General features: G+C 43.2%; 3 protein-coding genes across 6 annotated transcripts; 1 reads left to right on the forward strand and 2 right to left on the reverse strand.

The window, feature by feature from the left end:
* Nucleotides 1-476: 476 nt before the first annotated feature.
* On the reverse strand, nucleotides 477-2,735 carry czib (CXXC motif containing zinc binding protein). Its single transcript, XM_041949572.1, has 8 exons — nucleotides 2,707-2,735; nucleotides 2,526-2,609; nucleotides 2,252-2,308; nucleotides 2,071-2,152; nucleotides 1,950-1,981; nucleotides 1,672-1,749; nucleotides 1,078-1,143; nucleotides 477-780 (listed from the first exon to the last, which is right to left on the reverse strand). The coding sequence occupies exons 1-8, from the start codon at nucleotides 2,710-2,712 to the stop codon at nucleotides 703-705; spliced, it is 483 nt and encodes a 160-aa protein (XP_041805506.1). The 5' UTR covers nucleotides 2,713-2,735; the 3' UTR covers nucleotides 477-702.
* A 597-nt stretch (nucleotides 2,736-3,332) lies between these two features.
* uck2b (uridine-cytidine kinase 2b) lies at nucleotides 3,333-9,507 on the reverse strand. The gene is made up of 7 exons (XM_041949212.1): nucleotides 9,394-9,507; nucleotides 7,041-7,200; nucleotides 6,293-6,389; nucleotides 5,960-6,102; nucleotides 5,631-5,728; nucleotides 5,220-5,268; nucleotides 3,333-4,838 (listed from the first exon to the last, which is right to left on the reverse strand). The coding sequence occupies exons 1-7, from the start codon at nucleotides 9,496-9,498 to the stop codon at nucleotides 4,702-4,704; spliced, it is 789 nt and encodes a 262-aa protein (XP_041805146.1). The 5' UTR covers nucleotides 9,499-9,507; the 3' UTR covers nucleotides 3,333-4,701.
* Nucleotides 9,508-9,760: 253 nt separating this feature from the next.
* Nucleotides 9,761-16,008, forward strand: aldh9a1b (aldehyde dehydrogenase 9 family, member A1b). Of its 4 annotated transcripts, none has more exons than XM_041948808.1 (12): nucleotides 9,761-9,881; nucleotides 10,097-10,305; nucleotides 10,951-11,096; nucleotides 11,569-11,698; nucleotides 12,801-12,935; nucleotides 13,360-13,556; nucleotides 13,752-13,892; nucleotides 13,987-14,175; nucleotides 14,265-14,352; nucleotides 14,479-14,620; nucleotides 14,906-15,018; nucleotides 15,274-16,008. In XM_041948808.1, exons 2-12 carry the CDS (start codon nucleotides 10,134-10,136, stop codon nucleotides 15,366-15,368), a joined length of 1,548 nt encoding a protein of 515 aa, XP_041804742.1. In that variant the 5' UTR covers nucleotides 9,761-9,881; nucleotides 10,097-10,133; the 3' UTR covers nucleotides 15,369-16,008. The 4 variants fall into 4 exon arrangements, with proteins under 4 accessions (XP_041804742.1, XP_041804743.1, XP_041804744.1 ...); XM_041948809.1 differs by having other exon boundaries at nucleotides 9,782-9,937; XM_041948810.1 differs by having other exon boundaries at nucleotides 9,786-9,799.
* Nucleotides 16,009-16,036: the final 28 nt, after the last annotated feature.

Below are 16,036 nucleotides of genomic sequence, written 5' to 3' on the forward strand. Positions count from 1 at the left end.
TCCAAATCTCCTGGGTTCAAGTTAATAATGGATTTGCTGTGTTTGACGTGTTTCATCTGAAACAACTGCCTGAAGTGGGATGCTGTCAGTCATTGCCAGCTGTAGCTCCTTCCACCTGACAGAGTAACCAGGGTTCCACCAGCATGAGAGGCCTCAGCTGGGCTGCATAATAATACTCTTAACAGGCATGTTGGGCCCATTAACCAGTACTTTTAGCTTTAAGTTGTAAGGTTTTAAGTTTAATTCTTGGCTTTTTGCCATTCCATGTATATCTGGATAGGAGTTTGTCTCATTCCACAAACTGATGGGTTTTCATTTCCACAGGCAGCATTTGGAAAAAGGTGCAGAGATTGTTCTGGACCTTCTGGTTGTCTCACAGGTTGGTCTTGCTAAAAAACGTACACTACTATACACTACAACTGTACACCTACTGACCTTTAGAAGTGGTATTCAAACATGCAATGAAAAAACTTAACTCAAAATGTTCACCGATCAATTTTATTGAGGCAGTGAAAAAAGCCCTGAACGTGTTGACTGATCCAAGATGTGTGTTGACAACCTGTGGTGTTAATCCGCACAAACCCCTTAATGTTCATCACCAACGAAGCCACGCCACCTCAGCACCTGAAGTGTCCTTCGACGCCAGGAAAGAGGACTGAGGATGTTCAGCTGCAGTGTTCATTCGCTCATCGCATGATGACATCAGCATTTTTTGAACTGGTGTGTGACCTCATATATCCCCACCGACTCGCTGACTTTCTCGTCGTAGTCTGTCCAGTCCTGAAATGTACAAAACCGGGGTCTATCAAGCTTGCATGGACAAAAGAGGTCGTCACATTATACAAATTAGCTGGAATCTTTGAAAGTCTTTTTCAGAAGAGAAGCAGGAATACAAGCTAAGCCTGCAACAAAACAACTACCGCGATTCACTCAGCACAAATTTGTGATATTCAACGGGAAAGTATCAAAGGTTGAAATTCTGGTTAAAGTAGTCAAATATTGTCTATAACGTTTGCAATGAACAAATCTAAATAAAGACAGATGCTCTCAGGGACAGGTTATTCTCACTGCACTCACTTTTTCTTGTAGGTTGATTTCAGGAAACTGCGTTCCAGACTCGGCTCCTTGTGCAGCAAAACCAGCCTGCAACCAGTTTAAGAAGGAAAATGAAATTGAGACAAGTCACATGACATCATGATATTATCCAGTTCATGGGCTTTTCTTAAGTTGGCTTAAGTGAGCTGTCTGACTCAGGAGCGAAACACCTTCTCCACAACAAATACGCCGACTCAGCAGGGATTTCATTCAATTTAGGTGTGTGAATAAGATGCTCCAGAGTTAGCATGCTTAATACCAGGGCCAGGAAATGGGCACACCTACATGAAATGCAGCAATTGTGTTTTGTAACTGTAATTGGCAGGCCAGATGTCACCAGAGAAAAGGTCGGGTTAATAGGTCATTTGCACAGTAGATATTTTACCATGACACAGCAGAAAAAGCTCAGGTTTACATAATAAAATTAATAATGGCTGAGTTCCTTTTGGTGGCTTCTGTTTCAGGATCCTGGTTTTGTGTATGCTGCCTCGTTGTTGCACTGTCAGACTGTCTGCTGTGAAGAAGGCCTCTGCTACACGCATTGTACAACTCGCATCTGTTCTCAAAGATTCTCACTTGCGGCTGGAAGTCAACGGGCTCCAGACCTCGACACTCGAACTGCACCATCGTCTTGAAGCGTTCGCTGTCCTCGGCCTTCAACACAGCAAACACACGCAGCACCGTTAGAGAGAGACACACACTGTTAATGGATGGAATCTAATGGATCTAATTAAATTAAATGAAACTAGGAGCTGCTGTTTGCAGTACAGCTGCACTGGACAAAAATGTTGGATGTCAGATTGCATGAAAACAGAGAGGCGATGTCAAAGCAGAGGCACAGGATGTCCGCTTACATTATAAGGCGTGATTGTGTCTCCCAGGATATCTGTAAGAAAGCATTTTGACATGTTATACTTTCACCAGGGTTTCTACCCCCAGAAAATGAAGCCAAAGCGAGGTGATGTTAGCTTGTACCGATTGAATTTTCCCTGGCACAGAGTTTACACTTCTGCACCATGCTGGCACTGCCTCTTCCTCCTTTCAGTGGCACACTCTCCTATGGAATCATTAAAAAACACAGGTTGGACACTGTGTGCGACAATACAAACAAAATCTGCCAAACTGTGTGAACAAAAAAGGCAACTTTTGTCCTTACCACTAAGGTTATATACTGCCATTTATCTGGGACCTCTCCACAGTTTCCACATTTCAGCTGAATTAAAGGGAGAAGATTAAAATAGAGTGGCTACTATTGGACATGTGTCAACCTAATTAACATCTGTACAGCGTGTTTCCTTTATTTAGCTGTCAAGTAGAGAGTCTCAGAACGTTTCCTCTGACAACGAACATGATGAAACTATGACCACTAGAAGATAATAAACTAACATGTTAAAACGTGAGCTAGCATGCTAGCTTGACAGCCATCCTACCTTCAGAAACCACCGGAAGTCGTCGCCCAGCGGTCTCACATTGGTGACATTCTCCAGAGTGGCTTTGAACTGGAGTCCAAATCTCTGTCATACACATAACAAAAGGAGAGGTTAAAATTCGCCCAACATGAGCTTCCCTGCTTCATTGTTTACATCAGGAGCACGCAGCGGCGACACGTACCACCATCTTGAAGCTTCCCCACTTGCTGCCTTCAGGTACTCTTTGGAAATTTTTGCTTCTGTGTCATAAAAGACATATTTTCTTTTCTGTAGAGGAGTTAGCAACATGAAAAAGCGGTGTGAAAGTAGTAACATTTCGATGGCTGTTTTCTTCAGAAATCAAGCGGCACAGTAATTCCTTTGTAGTAATTAATGGAGGTGAAATTAATATGGCAAAATGTGCATCATGCTTGAAATACATATGTTGATAATTTGGTCATCACCACATACAGCACGTCTTTCCAAGCTGTTGGCAACTTAAATGTACCTTTAATTTTTCCATCATCATCATCATCATCATCATGATCATTTTTAGTAGTATTTGGGGCGATTACACGCGTCCAAAACTTCACACGTCGGTCAGTATTTGAAGGGAGCATAACTACAGCAGTCCGTAGCTCCCCCTAGTGGACACACTGAGAAGAGCCCGAATGACCTACTTTCTGGTATCTAACGCAACATTTCACTGAGAGGCTGCCTTTGTTCGCATATGCACTCATGATACATTTGCAGGTGCATTAAGTGTGACATAAAAACATGTCATTAACAGGCTTTGCTCAAATAATAACACTCTTCAGAGAGGGACACTCGGCTTCATCAGTTTATTGACCATTAAGCAATTGACATCATTCAGTTAGAAATCATCCAATAACCCAATTCAACAGCCATACGGTACAAATCTCATGGTATAAACCATTCATTCAGTTGCACTATACACGACAAATACAGCACATGGAATACAAAACTGATTCAATTGTTTTTATTGTAAACCTCAAGTCAGAATGGAAACTGGTTTCGAGTGTGGATACTTACTGTACATGTTAACCTGAGGCAACTTTGCAGAGGCATTGTGGTGGGTCCTGGTGGTTAATAGCCACACACCTGGGAAAATGGATATTGCTGTGGCATTGAACTCCCTTTTCCTGGCATTTCAAATCAAAATGGTATCATCAACCTGAGTATACATGTCATATCTTCATCTTGTTTAACAGGGCTGACTATGTCATGTGAATGCAAGCAAAACCATCTAAACTGGGGAATTAAGCTATATATCCAAATGTGACTATCCTCCTTATGACTGGTTCATTCGTTTTCTCTAACAGGAGTACTTACATGAATGAGCTTGATACAGTCATACATAAGTAGGCCAAAGGCCATAGAAGGTACATGCACCTCAAAAATGTAACAATACCCACAACACCAGACTGAGTTAATACAGTAGTCAGTTGAACCTTGCAGCCTTTGGCTTCATTGGTCTGGTAGTCACATTATTCTGTATGTGGCAATCAGTACTGAAAAATCCTGTAGTGTGTTACTACTGCTGCAGACGTGATACAGAATCAATGTGGTGGACACTTTGTGTAGTAACCAGACCTCTAGTGTCACACACTACACCACACAATACAGTGAGGGAACTTTAAACACTGGGGGGACACTTCCAAGATTGTCAGTACAAATACAGAGTGCAATCCTGGTTTCTTTAACTCATCGTCTAATCCACATCCTTCTCGTTTGGAACCCACCCAAACATTTATCAGACTCCCCCGGCCATGAGGGGGTTCAAGTTTTATCAGACATTAGGAAAAAAAAAAGTTAAAGGATTCCCCTCTTTTATTCATTAGCGGCATGAATTTCCATGGAGCAGCAGGGGATACATGAAAAACAAATTGCAATCTGGGAGGAAAAATGCATGGGGTCAATTTTAACCCATGGTCTCATCACAAGAACAACAAGAGCTTCTCTTTTACTCTCCTGACAAAAAAAATCTAAATCCCAAGTTCAACAATTACAATGACAACTAATAACAAGAGTAGTCATAATAATAATAATAATAATAAAAGGCATTTCAATTCTTTTTGCATCTCTTTTCTCTCTTAAATACAGGGATGCCAACAGGCATTATTTACAGCGCAACCCCCACACCCCTCTCCGCCCTGTGAAGAGAGGTGTGATGAGGTCAATGAGGCCGGCTGCTGGACTCGGAGGTCCGCCGCTGCCGTGGAGTGCTGTGGCCGTTCATGCAGCCGTTGTGACGCTTGCTTAGTCCGCCGTTCAGAATGTCTTGGATGTGCTGTACTATCAAGTTGATGGCCACTGCAGGAAACGAGAGAGGGGGAGATGGTTACGCAGGACTAATCTGATGTAGCTGCGAGCAGAGATGAGGAGAGAGCCACAGAGATCTGGTGAGATCACTTCTTTTTAATTCCACACTCCCAGATTTTTGGGGATTTTTAACAAACTTTTAGCCTTTAAACCCAACTGGCATTTATCAGGCTTCGTGCAGCTCACTCTGGAGACACAAAAACCTGAACGCAACTTTTTTTCACATATGCAGATGTATTCCCCAACAGCTGTGAACACTTTGATGTGTAACATGGGCTGAGTTACGCTTGAACAGAACGTCACAGGAGGAACTATTCCCAGGCCGACCAACACAAGCGTAATGTCTGCGCGCTGTATAAAAATTGTCCTTACCAAGGTTATCTGCTCCTCGTGGAATGATCACATCTGCATACTTCTTTGTCTAGTCGGAATAAACACAATGTCAGTACTCAAGTTACGTTTTTCCCATGATCAGATGTGTACTGATAATATGCATTGACCAATATTTCAATAATAACTACACAATATAAATAAACATTTTGATACAGGCTCCCTAAATTTGGTTATTCCAGAATTGTGATTGGTGCCCTCTGGTGGACAAACAGTGTAATGACAACACTTTAACTGCCCCAAATGTGTGGGGCCTTCCAGTAATGCAATTTATTATTTCATATCGGCCAACATATACAATAAAACCAATATATCTGCTCTAAGCTAAAACTGGCTGATAACCTCGGCCATCACAGTGTATCACAGGCACCTGTAAGTCGATATGTCACTTACTGGTAGACAGAACTCCTCAAAGGCCGGTTTCACAAAAGTGATGTACTGAGCCAGCACCTGTTCCAGCTCTCTACCGCGCTCACTGATGTCTCTTAGAACTGAAACCGAGAGAGCACACAAAAAAAGACGGACAATGTTAAATACAAGCTGTTTCACAGGATGATTTAAAGAACTCTATATAAAAACCCACACTGCTAGTATTCAGTGAACTTAGACTGGTGTAAAAATGTTCCTTTTATCAACAGTAGCTGGATAACTCTGGTTTATCATGAAATGAATACACTTAATTTTGACTATGCACTACTCTACGATTGTTACACACTACACACCTCGGCGTGAGAGCCGTGTGTCTGGATCTGTGTCAACAAACAACTTCATCTGGAACAGGTCTCTGATGTCCTGTGAGTAAAACATGAGGATGCCCTCAAACAGGACCACATCAGCCGGATACACCGTGACAAACTCCTCTTTCCTAAAAACACACACAGAAGAGTTTTCTCCCATCTGTCGGCGACCACATTCAGACATGGTGTAATGCAAGGTTAAACACGCGACCAAGTTATAAAGCATATGTGAGGTTCAGGAACCTGCTTAAAGCAACCGGTGATTGTAGAGTAAATGTCTGTTCTGCAGGAGCACAGGCAACAGACTGTGGCGCTCACCTGGAATGGGTGACAAAGTCATAAACTGGGATCTGGACCGTCTTCCCCTGCAGAATCTGTCTGAGCGTTTGCATGATCAGCTCATTGTCGAAGGCATCTGGGGACAAGAAAAGGCCAACGTTCAGCTGAGATCTTCAGGCGACGTCAGATCATTTCACCCCCGCTACACCAGCTTTGTGGGCGCCCATGGACACATGGGACTCCACGCTGCACGTTTGCTAACCTAGGAATCCCTTTCGCATAACAGGTGTTGGGTTCAGTCTCTGAGCCTCGGAGCAGCTGCCTCTGAGAAAGGCCTGCTGACTGGGGGGATTTATAATCGGCCGAGAAAGGAAGCAGGAGCAAGAGGGGGCAAGTATGGCTCCAAAAATGGAGTCTGCAGTATGGTTCTGCCAAAAAAAATGATCAACGTGGCAGAAAAGCATGCTGCTGAACACTAGCCTGTTTTAATCATCTTGTATCATTTTGGCAATTTGCTTGCTTGTGATTGCTAGTTATCGTCATCTAAACCTTAATCTCTAATCTGCGAAGCACTAAAGCGGGATTGGCTGTTACCAGTCCCACAAATAACTGCACGTGAGACTCCACTTGCAGATTAAGTATCTGGTCAAATCATTAAAAATATTTTCTTACAGGCAACTGAAATCTATGATACAAGTGACACACATGTGCCTGCTGCAAGCCAGCTGAGGTGAAGCACCCCACTTAGCGCATGAGCTGCACCACCAGCTATTCAGTGTCTGCATACCTGGATGATCAAAGTTGAACTGGCCCTTCAGAGCCTTTGCCTTCTGCTCGGGAGTTAGCACCTTGTAGAAGCTGTCCTGGCTGAGGATCGCCACCTGCCGCTGGTGGTGGTCGATCTTGTTCTGGCCCAGCAGCTCCATGATTTTCTCACATACGGACGACTGCAGAAACAAATGGAAACGTTGGAATAGGTTGTAGATGGGAAATGGGATGTCTGAGCATAAACAGTTTGCATATGTGGAGGTTAAAAAACTGCAAGGGCAACACCATTACTTGTCACAACAATTAACCCAAATATGAGTTTTCAATCCACATGGAGCAAAATTAACTCTCACACTAAACAAACAGTCATATCTACCAGGAAAAGGAGTGGGTGGGTAACTTCCCACCCAGTGTGAGTCAGCTAACACAACCATAAGGGAGCCACCCAGTGGCCCACTAGGTTTGCCCCCACTGACCTGCCCAACTAAAAGTGAATCTCATACCCAGCGCTGACTGGGCATTCTCCAGCTTCCCGAGGCTCTGTTGCCTTTGTCTGCATGAACCTGCGCTACAATGAATTTGGACAACCCCACGCAGGAGCCGGGAGGTTACGTCAACCCACTCAAATGCGACAATTTCAGACAAAAGGGCCCGACTTTAAACGCATCGAACACCCATCGACATTTACCGAGGCAATCTACAGCATCATCTGACATTTTCTGTCTTTAGACAGATAATCCATTGGTTAGTTACTGAGGCAGTAAAAAGCAGCTGTTTCACCTCTAAAAACACCAAAAGTCAAATTTCTTCAGTTTAGTTATACTAAACAAGCAAGTTATACAGGTTTTGTGCTATAAACACTTGATGACCATTTGACTTGAGCTATGTAAATGGTAATTTAAAAAAAATAGCAAAACAGCTATATTTTACAATGATTTATTGATTGACATATGCTGAACCTTATCAACTAAACCTCTTAACATTTTTAGGTTTTCTGTGTTTACCAAGAAAAGCCAATCCATGCTTTGTGTGGGGCCAATGAAAATACTGAACCATATACATCCCGGCTACACTGATCAGGAGGCTGCTGTCAGACCCTCAGCCTTCCCCTGGTCCCCTGAGAGGGGTTTCTAGGAAGCACACTTGCTCGGTGCGAGTTTGGGCATCTGGGACAAACCAGACGGACAGACTGAGCACGTGCCAGTCCTCGCCCTCCTATCTAATTCTGAAATCCACCTGCGCGGCACGTGACACCGGAAGCAGAAATCCAGCCACGAAAATGCAAAATATTGAACGTCTTTCTTTTAAAAGCGTCCTGGCTGTGGCTCTTTCCGCAGAGCTTTTCGGTGCAACTCGTGTGTCCGGTTACACGAGGTGTGGTTTGTGGCACCACTCGCAGAAAAACACTCGGTTCATAACAAAGAAATCTAATGACGTCTTTGGAAATATTCAGGTCCGTGTGTCATTTAGCTGCAAGGAGGCGGTCAGTGCCGGCGTGCTGCCGCTAGCTACGCGCTGCCCACGCAGCCAGTCGCGGAAAGTTAGGCTAAACGGTAAATCAAGGAGGCTAGAATTTAACTAGCGGCTTGCTAATGTAAGGGTACGATCATAATTACATGAATCTGTTAATGTTACACAAATCAGTCTGGTCAAAACTCGATTTATTTTTGAAGCTGCGTCCCTATAGAACAAAGGGACGTGGGGGCGATGGCTTGGGAGAAATCTTTCGATCGGCTATTTTCCCGCTGGCGCCTCACTCTGTTATCAGTCATTGCGTTAGACCAAGATCTAGGTTACCGGTATTTACCATCAGCGGTTACCCCACATCACAAACGCAAAGTACGTTTAAGACGAGGCAAAGGAATTTTGTCTTAATAATTATACTACAGCAATCTCGCCATGATGATATTCTACCGGAAAAAGAAATGTAGCTCACGTTGTTTACAAACAGTTCCGATAGCACTGAGGCAAGCTAACACCAGCCATTGTCTAGCGCACCCGGCACTGCTGGCATGTGATGGAATTTAGCTAGGCGGCTAAGCAAGCTAACATCATTGATGTCCACGTAGTCTAACGTGAGTCGGTCCTGACAATGATTTCCATCCCGCAGGAAAGGAAAAGGCGCATTTAAAAAAATACAAAACCCGGTACAACAGGCGGTGGACAAGCGTGCAAAGCTAAACCGGTGCTAGCGAGGAGCTGGATGGTTAAACAGATGACTGAGCTGTCAATCAAAGCCTCAGCGTTGCGTCGCTGAAGCCACGCGGTCAAACTAGCACCCGGTAGCCGACCGAGCCGCTGCCGTGATTTAGCTCAAAATCTGGCCATGACAATGCGCGAAAACCGTCAAATTAGCTAGCGAGGGTTCCAACCTTTCCGCTGGCAGTGCCTCCGGAGACACCTATGAGAAAAGGTTGTCGAATAACGTTGGTGTTCTCGTCACGGTCCCTGAGATGTGTTTCACTGTCCCCGGCCATACTTGCAATGTGCAGTTAGAGCTGCTGTACTGGAAGACGGCTGCGGCGAGGCTCCTCCCACAACACCACCATTTGCGTTACACACTCGCAATTTTATTAAAATTTAATCATTTACTCGTATTTTCAATATAGTTCAATCTGAAGCACATACAATATATTTTCAATTGAATTAGTAATTTTTTAACTATGTTTTTTGTGTGACGGTAAAAATATCCAATCGTCTGATTCGCGCTGACGGATGTCGTCAGTAACAGACATGCATTGTTAGTCCCGCCCCCTGGTTGAGCCTCAGCAAACTAATGTAACGTTAACAGAACAACATACAAACTGTTTCTTAGATTTTCTAACATTAAAAACTGTTGAAAGTGTGAAGGAGCCTTTATGTAAGTTTGTCAAGACCACAAATTCAATCGTGAAACATGACAAATGACAAGGCGAGGTAAAAGTAGCTAGCGTTTCGCTGACAAAGTGTGGCTAACTAGTTCACTACTTACGTTAACAGCATTAACCTAGCTGGTTAAAACTCCTTTTGGCGTTTTCTAATGTTGTAGGTTTTGCTTATATGGCGTGACAGTGTTGCCGGTGTGTGTCTTTACAGTTTTCGCTGAAGTGCGAAGAACGGAGCCTATTTGAGTATGCTCCAGAGGCTTGCTGCGTCCCTGCGGCGGCACCCTCCTCTCGCGGCGGCGGTACGATGCGTCTCGTCGGGCTCAGTGGACATCACTGTCCCGCTGAACTTCTGGGCTGGGAAGAGACGGACGAGCCGAGAGAAATGCAGCAAAGAAAACGTTTACGAACCCGCAACAGGTAAGTGACACAATTCTATGATATTAAAAAAGGATGTTTGTCTTTTGACACTGTTTCTTAACTGGACTTTGGTCACTGCTGTGTGAGCATGTCTGTCTGGTGGTCTCTGGCCTGAGAAATCAATAGCAGGTATTTTAACGGATTATCTTTCTGGATCCTTTTCAGCTGTATACATAATGCATGGTCTACATTTGACATCTACTTATCAAAGATCATCCAACTGTGCACACACCCTCTGTTCTTCAGCAACTGACTCCTTTACCATGCTGATGCACCATTCACAGCGAGCCACTTCCATGTGCAACCCGTTTAATGGCCCCTGAACATGGTACAGCTTCCTTGTTACCCTGTGGGTGGTAGATTTTTCAGTCTTATTGATTTGCAGGCTGTTTGTGGCTTGGTTCCGAGTTTGAACAAAGATATCTTACCTGTATTTGAGCTAGCACACAAACTGCGTGCAGCCAACTCTTCAGGATGCTCCTTTTCTAATGACTAATGCCATCCTCATGAAAACCCTTTAACACCACAGTGTGCCTACAGGCCTAGAATTAATTTCCTATGGAACGACTAAGTAAACAAAAAAAGCAAAGTGAGATGGCCTTGCCACATAGAAATGATCTTCTGTTCATACATTTCACCCTGCAGGCCGAGTCTTGTGTCAGTTGGAGCCTTGTGGTGCTGTGGAGGTCGATCAGGCTGTGGAGGCGGCCAAGTCAGCCTTTGGCCACTGGAGTAAAATGTCTGGGATGGAGAGGGCGAGGATCATGATAGAAGCTGCCCATATCATTGAGGTTTTATTTTGTTTTTTGTTTATTTGAATGCTTCTCCTAAGAATATGTAAATTGGCACAAAGAGCACATACAAATTGTTGCAGAGAGTATCTTGATCATAGGTCCTTGGCCTGGTTTCCTAAAAGCTTTCAGTGTGCTGGTAATTTAATGAAGCCTCTCTAATATCATGTATAACAAAGATCTCTAGAGTAGGAATCACCATGCACTGTGTACTGTACATTTAATGTACAGTTGCAGTCTGTTCCATACAATCAGATGAATGTTTTATGTCCATAACTCATGTCAACTGCATCCTTTTCTTTGAGACCAGCACAGATTTAGCATGAAACTCAACAGGGGATAGTAATTTCTACTTAAATTCATTTTACATTATGAAAAGAGTGTCCTGTTCTGTACATTCCGTGACAGATCTAGGATGTTGTGTAACAGCAATATGAACAAAATGTCTTGTACTCCTGGCTTTCGTGTACAGAGCAGGAGAGAGGAGATCGCTGAAATGGAGGTGGTCAACAATGGGAAGTCCATCACAGAGGCCCGTCTGGATGTGGACTCTGCCAGACTGTGTATAGAGTACTATGCAGGGCTGGCCAGCACTCTGGCAGGTTGGTACATTACAAGTAATGAGTCTGGAGACCGGAGGGAAATAAAATTACTGATACAGGCATGACAGCCAGCAGTTTCACATGATATCATGAGCTATGTTATCCAGCCAAATAAAGGGTAAATGTTTTCTCTGGAAATAAACAGGTCACCTACTTGCACATAATTTCTTCACTTACTTATAATTAGACACTGTATACAAAGTCAGTTTACCAAATGTCCTTCTCTGCAGCAAACACCTCTCTTGATTTAATCCTAAAAATCAAGGCTTCATACAGGCTTCCTACAGCTATATTTAATATGTAAGACCCGTCAGTTGAAATAATAAAGGGAAGCTGGGAAAAAGATTTGGAAACTGATATAACAGAAGATCAATGGTCTAAAATAATTACAAGTATTTATTTTTCATCTATTTGTTTGAGGCATGGCCTTATTCAATTTAAGATTGTACACAAGCTTCGTATGTCAAGCTTTCAAACATTTTGCATTCAGGTCTATATTTGACGTTTATTCAGGGATCGCATGTTGAACAACTGAACCGTGCCCTTTCCTCTGACTTTTTGACGTACCATCAGAGGATCTCACCCTGACAAAAGCGCAGTTAAGCAGCACAGCCCACTCAGCCCGTCTGACAAGGCGTCTTATCCTTTTGAAATGGAAACATGAAAAATACATTGAGTTAAAAAAAAAATAGGTCAATGATAAATGATAAAGTAAATCTTATTTTTGAAAAGTAATTCTTAGATTAGGAATAGTTCGGGATTAAGGTGACACGATGATAGGACAATATATGCTATATGTCTACTGTCAGGTACCACTCACTGAGTGTTTACAATTAGTCTTCTACATAGATTTCAGAAGTGGCAGATCAAAGAACTGAGTGAGCGGCAGAAGTGTTCAGTGATCTGCCATCGTGGCAGCTGAGGAAAAATCTTAATTTCAGACCCTGATTGCCACCACGTGTTAGTAGATGAAAAGGATTTATGCAAAAAATGTGATGACCTACATTTCTAGGGTTAGCGCTTTTTAAAACCAAAATCTGAAAAATGTTATGTTTTTAAACCTTTGTTTTGCTGTGTATACTTCTGCCTTTCCTTTGTCAAGGCCAACATGTCCAGCTGCCTGGGGGGTCCTTTGCCTACACCCGCAGGGAGCCTCTGGGAGTCTGCGTTGGTATCGGTGCTTGGAATTATCCTTTTCAGATAGCTGCCTGGAAGTCCGCTCCAGCCCTGGCCTGTGGTATGGGATACTTTGAAAGTTATCAACACATACATTATTATCTTAATTACATCTAAATTATTTCCTTTGTCAGGAAAGTTATGTTTGTTGTGCAGTGACATGTGTTAAGAAGTTAGTTAGTACAATTCTTCTGTAATTGGCTGTCAAATTCTTTTAGGTTTGACTTATTTGGCATAAACTGCCATGAACTTCTTAACATATTGTGCAACTGCAGCCAAATTTAAATGACAGGTCTGCACATTTACCCTGAGCAATCCTGAAAATGTTATTGCTACCTATAGATGGCACTACAGCTACATAATGAATTTTAATGGTCAGATTCCAGCGGTCGTGAGTATGTCTGTTCACACAAATCTTATTAAATCTTATATGAGCAACACTTAGATGTTGTTTGTTTTCATCTTGTGTCTGTCATCTAAAATAGGCAACTCCATGGTGTTCAAGCCATCACCAGTGACGCCTGTGACGGCAGTCATGCTGGCAGAGGTGTATGCCCAGGCTGGAGCTCCAGACGGACTGTTCAACGTGGTGCAGGGCGGCCAGGAGACAGGCAGCTCACTCTGCCACCACCCAGATGTTGCTAAAGTGTCCTTCACTGGGAGTGTGCCCACAGGGAAGAAGGTCAGGAACTACAAATTCTACACAGTGATGGCTTTTCTTGGTTTTATCAATATGAGACTCAATCATAAAACACCTTGGTACATTCATCAGACACTCATGATTGGGAACAGTTGTTGTTGTCAAGATTTAGGAGATTTAGTGTCAAAGGTGTTGAGGTCTGTCTTTTCCATCCTCATCTGAATAATCGGCCCACAGATTATGGAGATGGCATCCAAGGGGGTGAAGCCTGTGACTCTGGAGCTCGGAGGGAAATCTCCTCTGCTCATCTTTCAGGACAGTGACGTGGAGAACGCTGTGAGGGGGGCTCTCATGGCCAACTTCCTGTCGCAAGGCCAGGTAGACAGGAGTGTTCCACTTTGGATGTGCTGTCACAACACCAGCTTGTCTACACAGGGACGCATACTATTTGATTTGGTTAAATGTGTCACAGGTCTGTAGCAACGGTACAAGGGTGTTTGTTCAGAGGGATATTCTGCCTGAGTTTGTGGAGGAGGTGGTGAAGAGGACCCGGGCGATCGAGATAGGAGACCCACTGCTGGAGAGCACCCGAATGGGAGCGCTGGTCAGCCGACCTCACCTGGAAAAAGTCCTGTCCTTTGTCGAACAGGCAAGGAAAGAGGTAAGTCTTAATAAGTTCTTTTGTTTTGTCAACAGGCTTGTGTGCAGCAACTTAAATTTAGAGCTTGATGTAAGTTTTACTGTTTCTAGGGAGCTACAGTGTTGTGTGGAGGTGAACCTTTTATCCCCTCAGATCCCAAACTTAGAGGTGGATACTACATGACTCCATGCGTCCTGGGTAATTGTTCCATGACTACTGTGCATTCAGAAGACAGACATCTTGTTTCCTCTTTGTTTTAGTGTTGCAGATTGCTTTACTACCAGTGTTTCCACATTCTTGTCCTCTTTTTTTCCCCTCGTATAGGCGACTGCACAGATGAGATGACCTGTGTGAAGGAGGAGATCTTTGGTCCTGTCATGTCTGTGTTGTCTTTTGAAACAGAAGAGGAGGTGCTGCAGAGAGCCAATGACACCAGCCTCGGTCTGGCTGCAGGAGTTTTCACCAGGTAGGATTGTGGTGAGACATCTCGAGCGACCTCAAGGGCTAATAAATGGGATTTTTGAACCATGATTGTTTTAAGAAGACTCTAGATTGAAGTTGAATGCAGCGAAATGACCAGTAGTCTAAACAAATAACTAAAATATGACAGTTGATTGGTCAGTGAAGGGATGTGCACTTGGCTGCTGACTATTGTAGGATTGCTCTTAGTATTTATGTTATTTAAGCCAAGTATGTTATCAATGAAATATTCTTAAAATGAACACAGAGCTGAGTCTTTTTGTGTCTGTAGGGATGTGAGGCGAGCACATCGTGTGGTGGAACACCTCAAGGCTGGTTCCTGTTTCATCAACAACTACAACATCACTCCTGTGGAGGTGCCCTTTGGGGGCTTCAAAATGTCAGGTACAGTCTGGTTAACATGCAGACCAGGAGTCAAGTCAAGTTATATGAATGGCCCATGTCTGATTGTAGTGAATATGCCAAAAAGAAAAATCGTGCCATTGTGCTCCCTTGTAAAGTCTAACACAGCACCATCACAAAACAACATCTGTAACCAATTTGATCACTGTGGACAGTACTTCTTTATTTAAAGAAACTAGTTTCAATTCTCCCCATTCTCATCAGTGGAAGTAAACTTCTTATCATTACATTCACCAGGCATAGGGCGGGAGAACGGCCAGGTGACGATTGAATACTACTCCCAGCTGAAGACGGTGTTTGTGGAGATGGGAGATGTGGACAGCTTGTTCTAAGACACACATACGCCGAGAGGATGGAGCTGTAACACTGAGCCAGAGACTGAACCAGATGGTCTGGACCAGAACACAGAACACTACTTAGGGACGGACCATCAAACGTTCGTGCTCAAAGTGATGAGACACGATCACAGGAGCTAAAGCCTGTCCTGAGAATGAGCCATAATATTTGAATGTGAGGTGAATGGTTCATATGGGTCTAATTAAAGATTGTTCTTAGTATTTACTAAACCTTAATTGATGTCAGCTACTAAATTATAAGTACGAGTCACACGTTGTGATACATGATTTGCACAGTTTTTCTTTCTTCATATAATCTGTAATAAATGTACAGAAAAGCATTTTCAGTGTTCTCCACAAGCCAGGCTTTATTTCTTGAACAATATACATCAGTCTATTTTTGTACACACAAAATACTGAACAATGAAGCACATTGTATTGATTTAACTCATCTATATTGAACATTTCATGTACACTTTTGTACGAAGTTGTCTAAATTAGAACTGGAATGGTAACATCCTGCCATGTGTAGAGATTAACCTGTAAGGAACCTGTCGAACACATTTTGCTTATCAAATCAAATGTAATATAACATTAAACAGTGTTAAACATTGCAATAAAATGAAGAAACAGTTTGTGTTTACATCGCTGACAGCTTTTGCTTT

The sequence above is a fragment of the Chelmon rostratus genome, chromosome 12 (genome assembly GCF_017976325.1).
Source record: "Chelmon rostratus isolate fCheRos1 chromosome 12, fCheRos1.pri, whole genome shotgun sequence".
Taxonomy (NCBI): domain Eukaryota; kingdom Metazoa; phylum Chordata; class Actinopteri; order Chaetodontiformes; family Chaetodontidae; genus Chelmon; species Chelmon rostratus.

Bases quoted from the DNA above. Each gene is read 5' to 3' on its own strand.
- uck2b (XM_041949212.1), bottom strand. From the start codon at position 9,498: ATGGCCGGGGACAGTGAAACACATCTCAGGGACCGTGACGAGAACACC. The intron at 6,103-6,292 runs GTGAGCGCCACA...GTGTGTTTTTAG, and splicing joins GACTTTGTCACCCATTCCAG to GAAAGAGGAGTTTGTCACGG. The intron at 4,839-5,219 runs GTAAGGACAATT...CGTTTCCTGCAG, and splicing joins ACGAGGAGCAGATAACCTTG to TGGCCATCAACTTGATAGTA.
- aldh9a1b (XM_041948808.1), top strand. From the start codon at position 10,134: ATGCTCCAGAGGCTTGCTGCGTCCCTGCGGCGGCACCCTCCTCTCGCG. The intron at 11,097-11,568 runs GTTTTATTTTGT...TTTCGTGTACAG, and splicing joins AAGCTGCCCATATCATTGAG to AGCAGGAGAGAGGAGATCGC. The intron at 13,893-13,986 runs GTAGACAGGAGT...AATGTGTCACAG, and splicing joins ACTTCCTGTCGCAAGGCCAG to GTCTGTAGCAACGGTACAAG.
- czib (XM_041949572.1), bottom strand. The intron at 2,309-2,525 runs GTAGGATGGCTG...CCTTTAATTCAG, and splicing joins ACTTCCGGTGGTTTCTGAAG to CTGAAATGTGGAAACTGTGG. The intron at 781-1,077 runs GTGAGTGCAGTG...TGTACATTTCAG, and splicing joins AAATCAACCTACAAGAAAAA to GACTGGACAGACTACGACGA.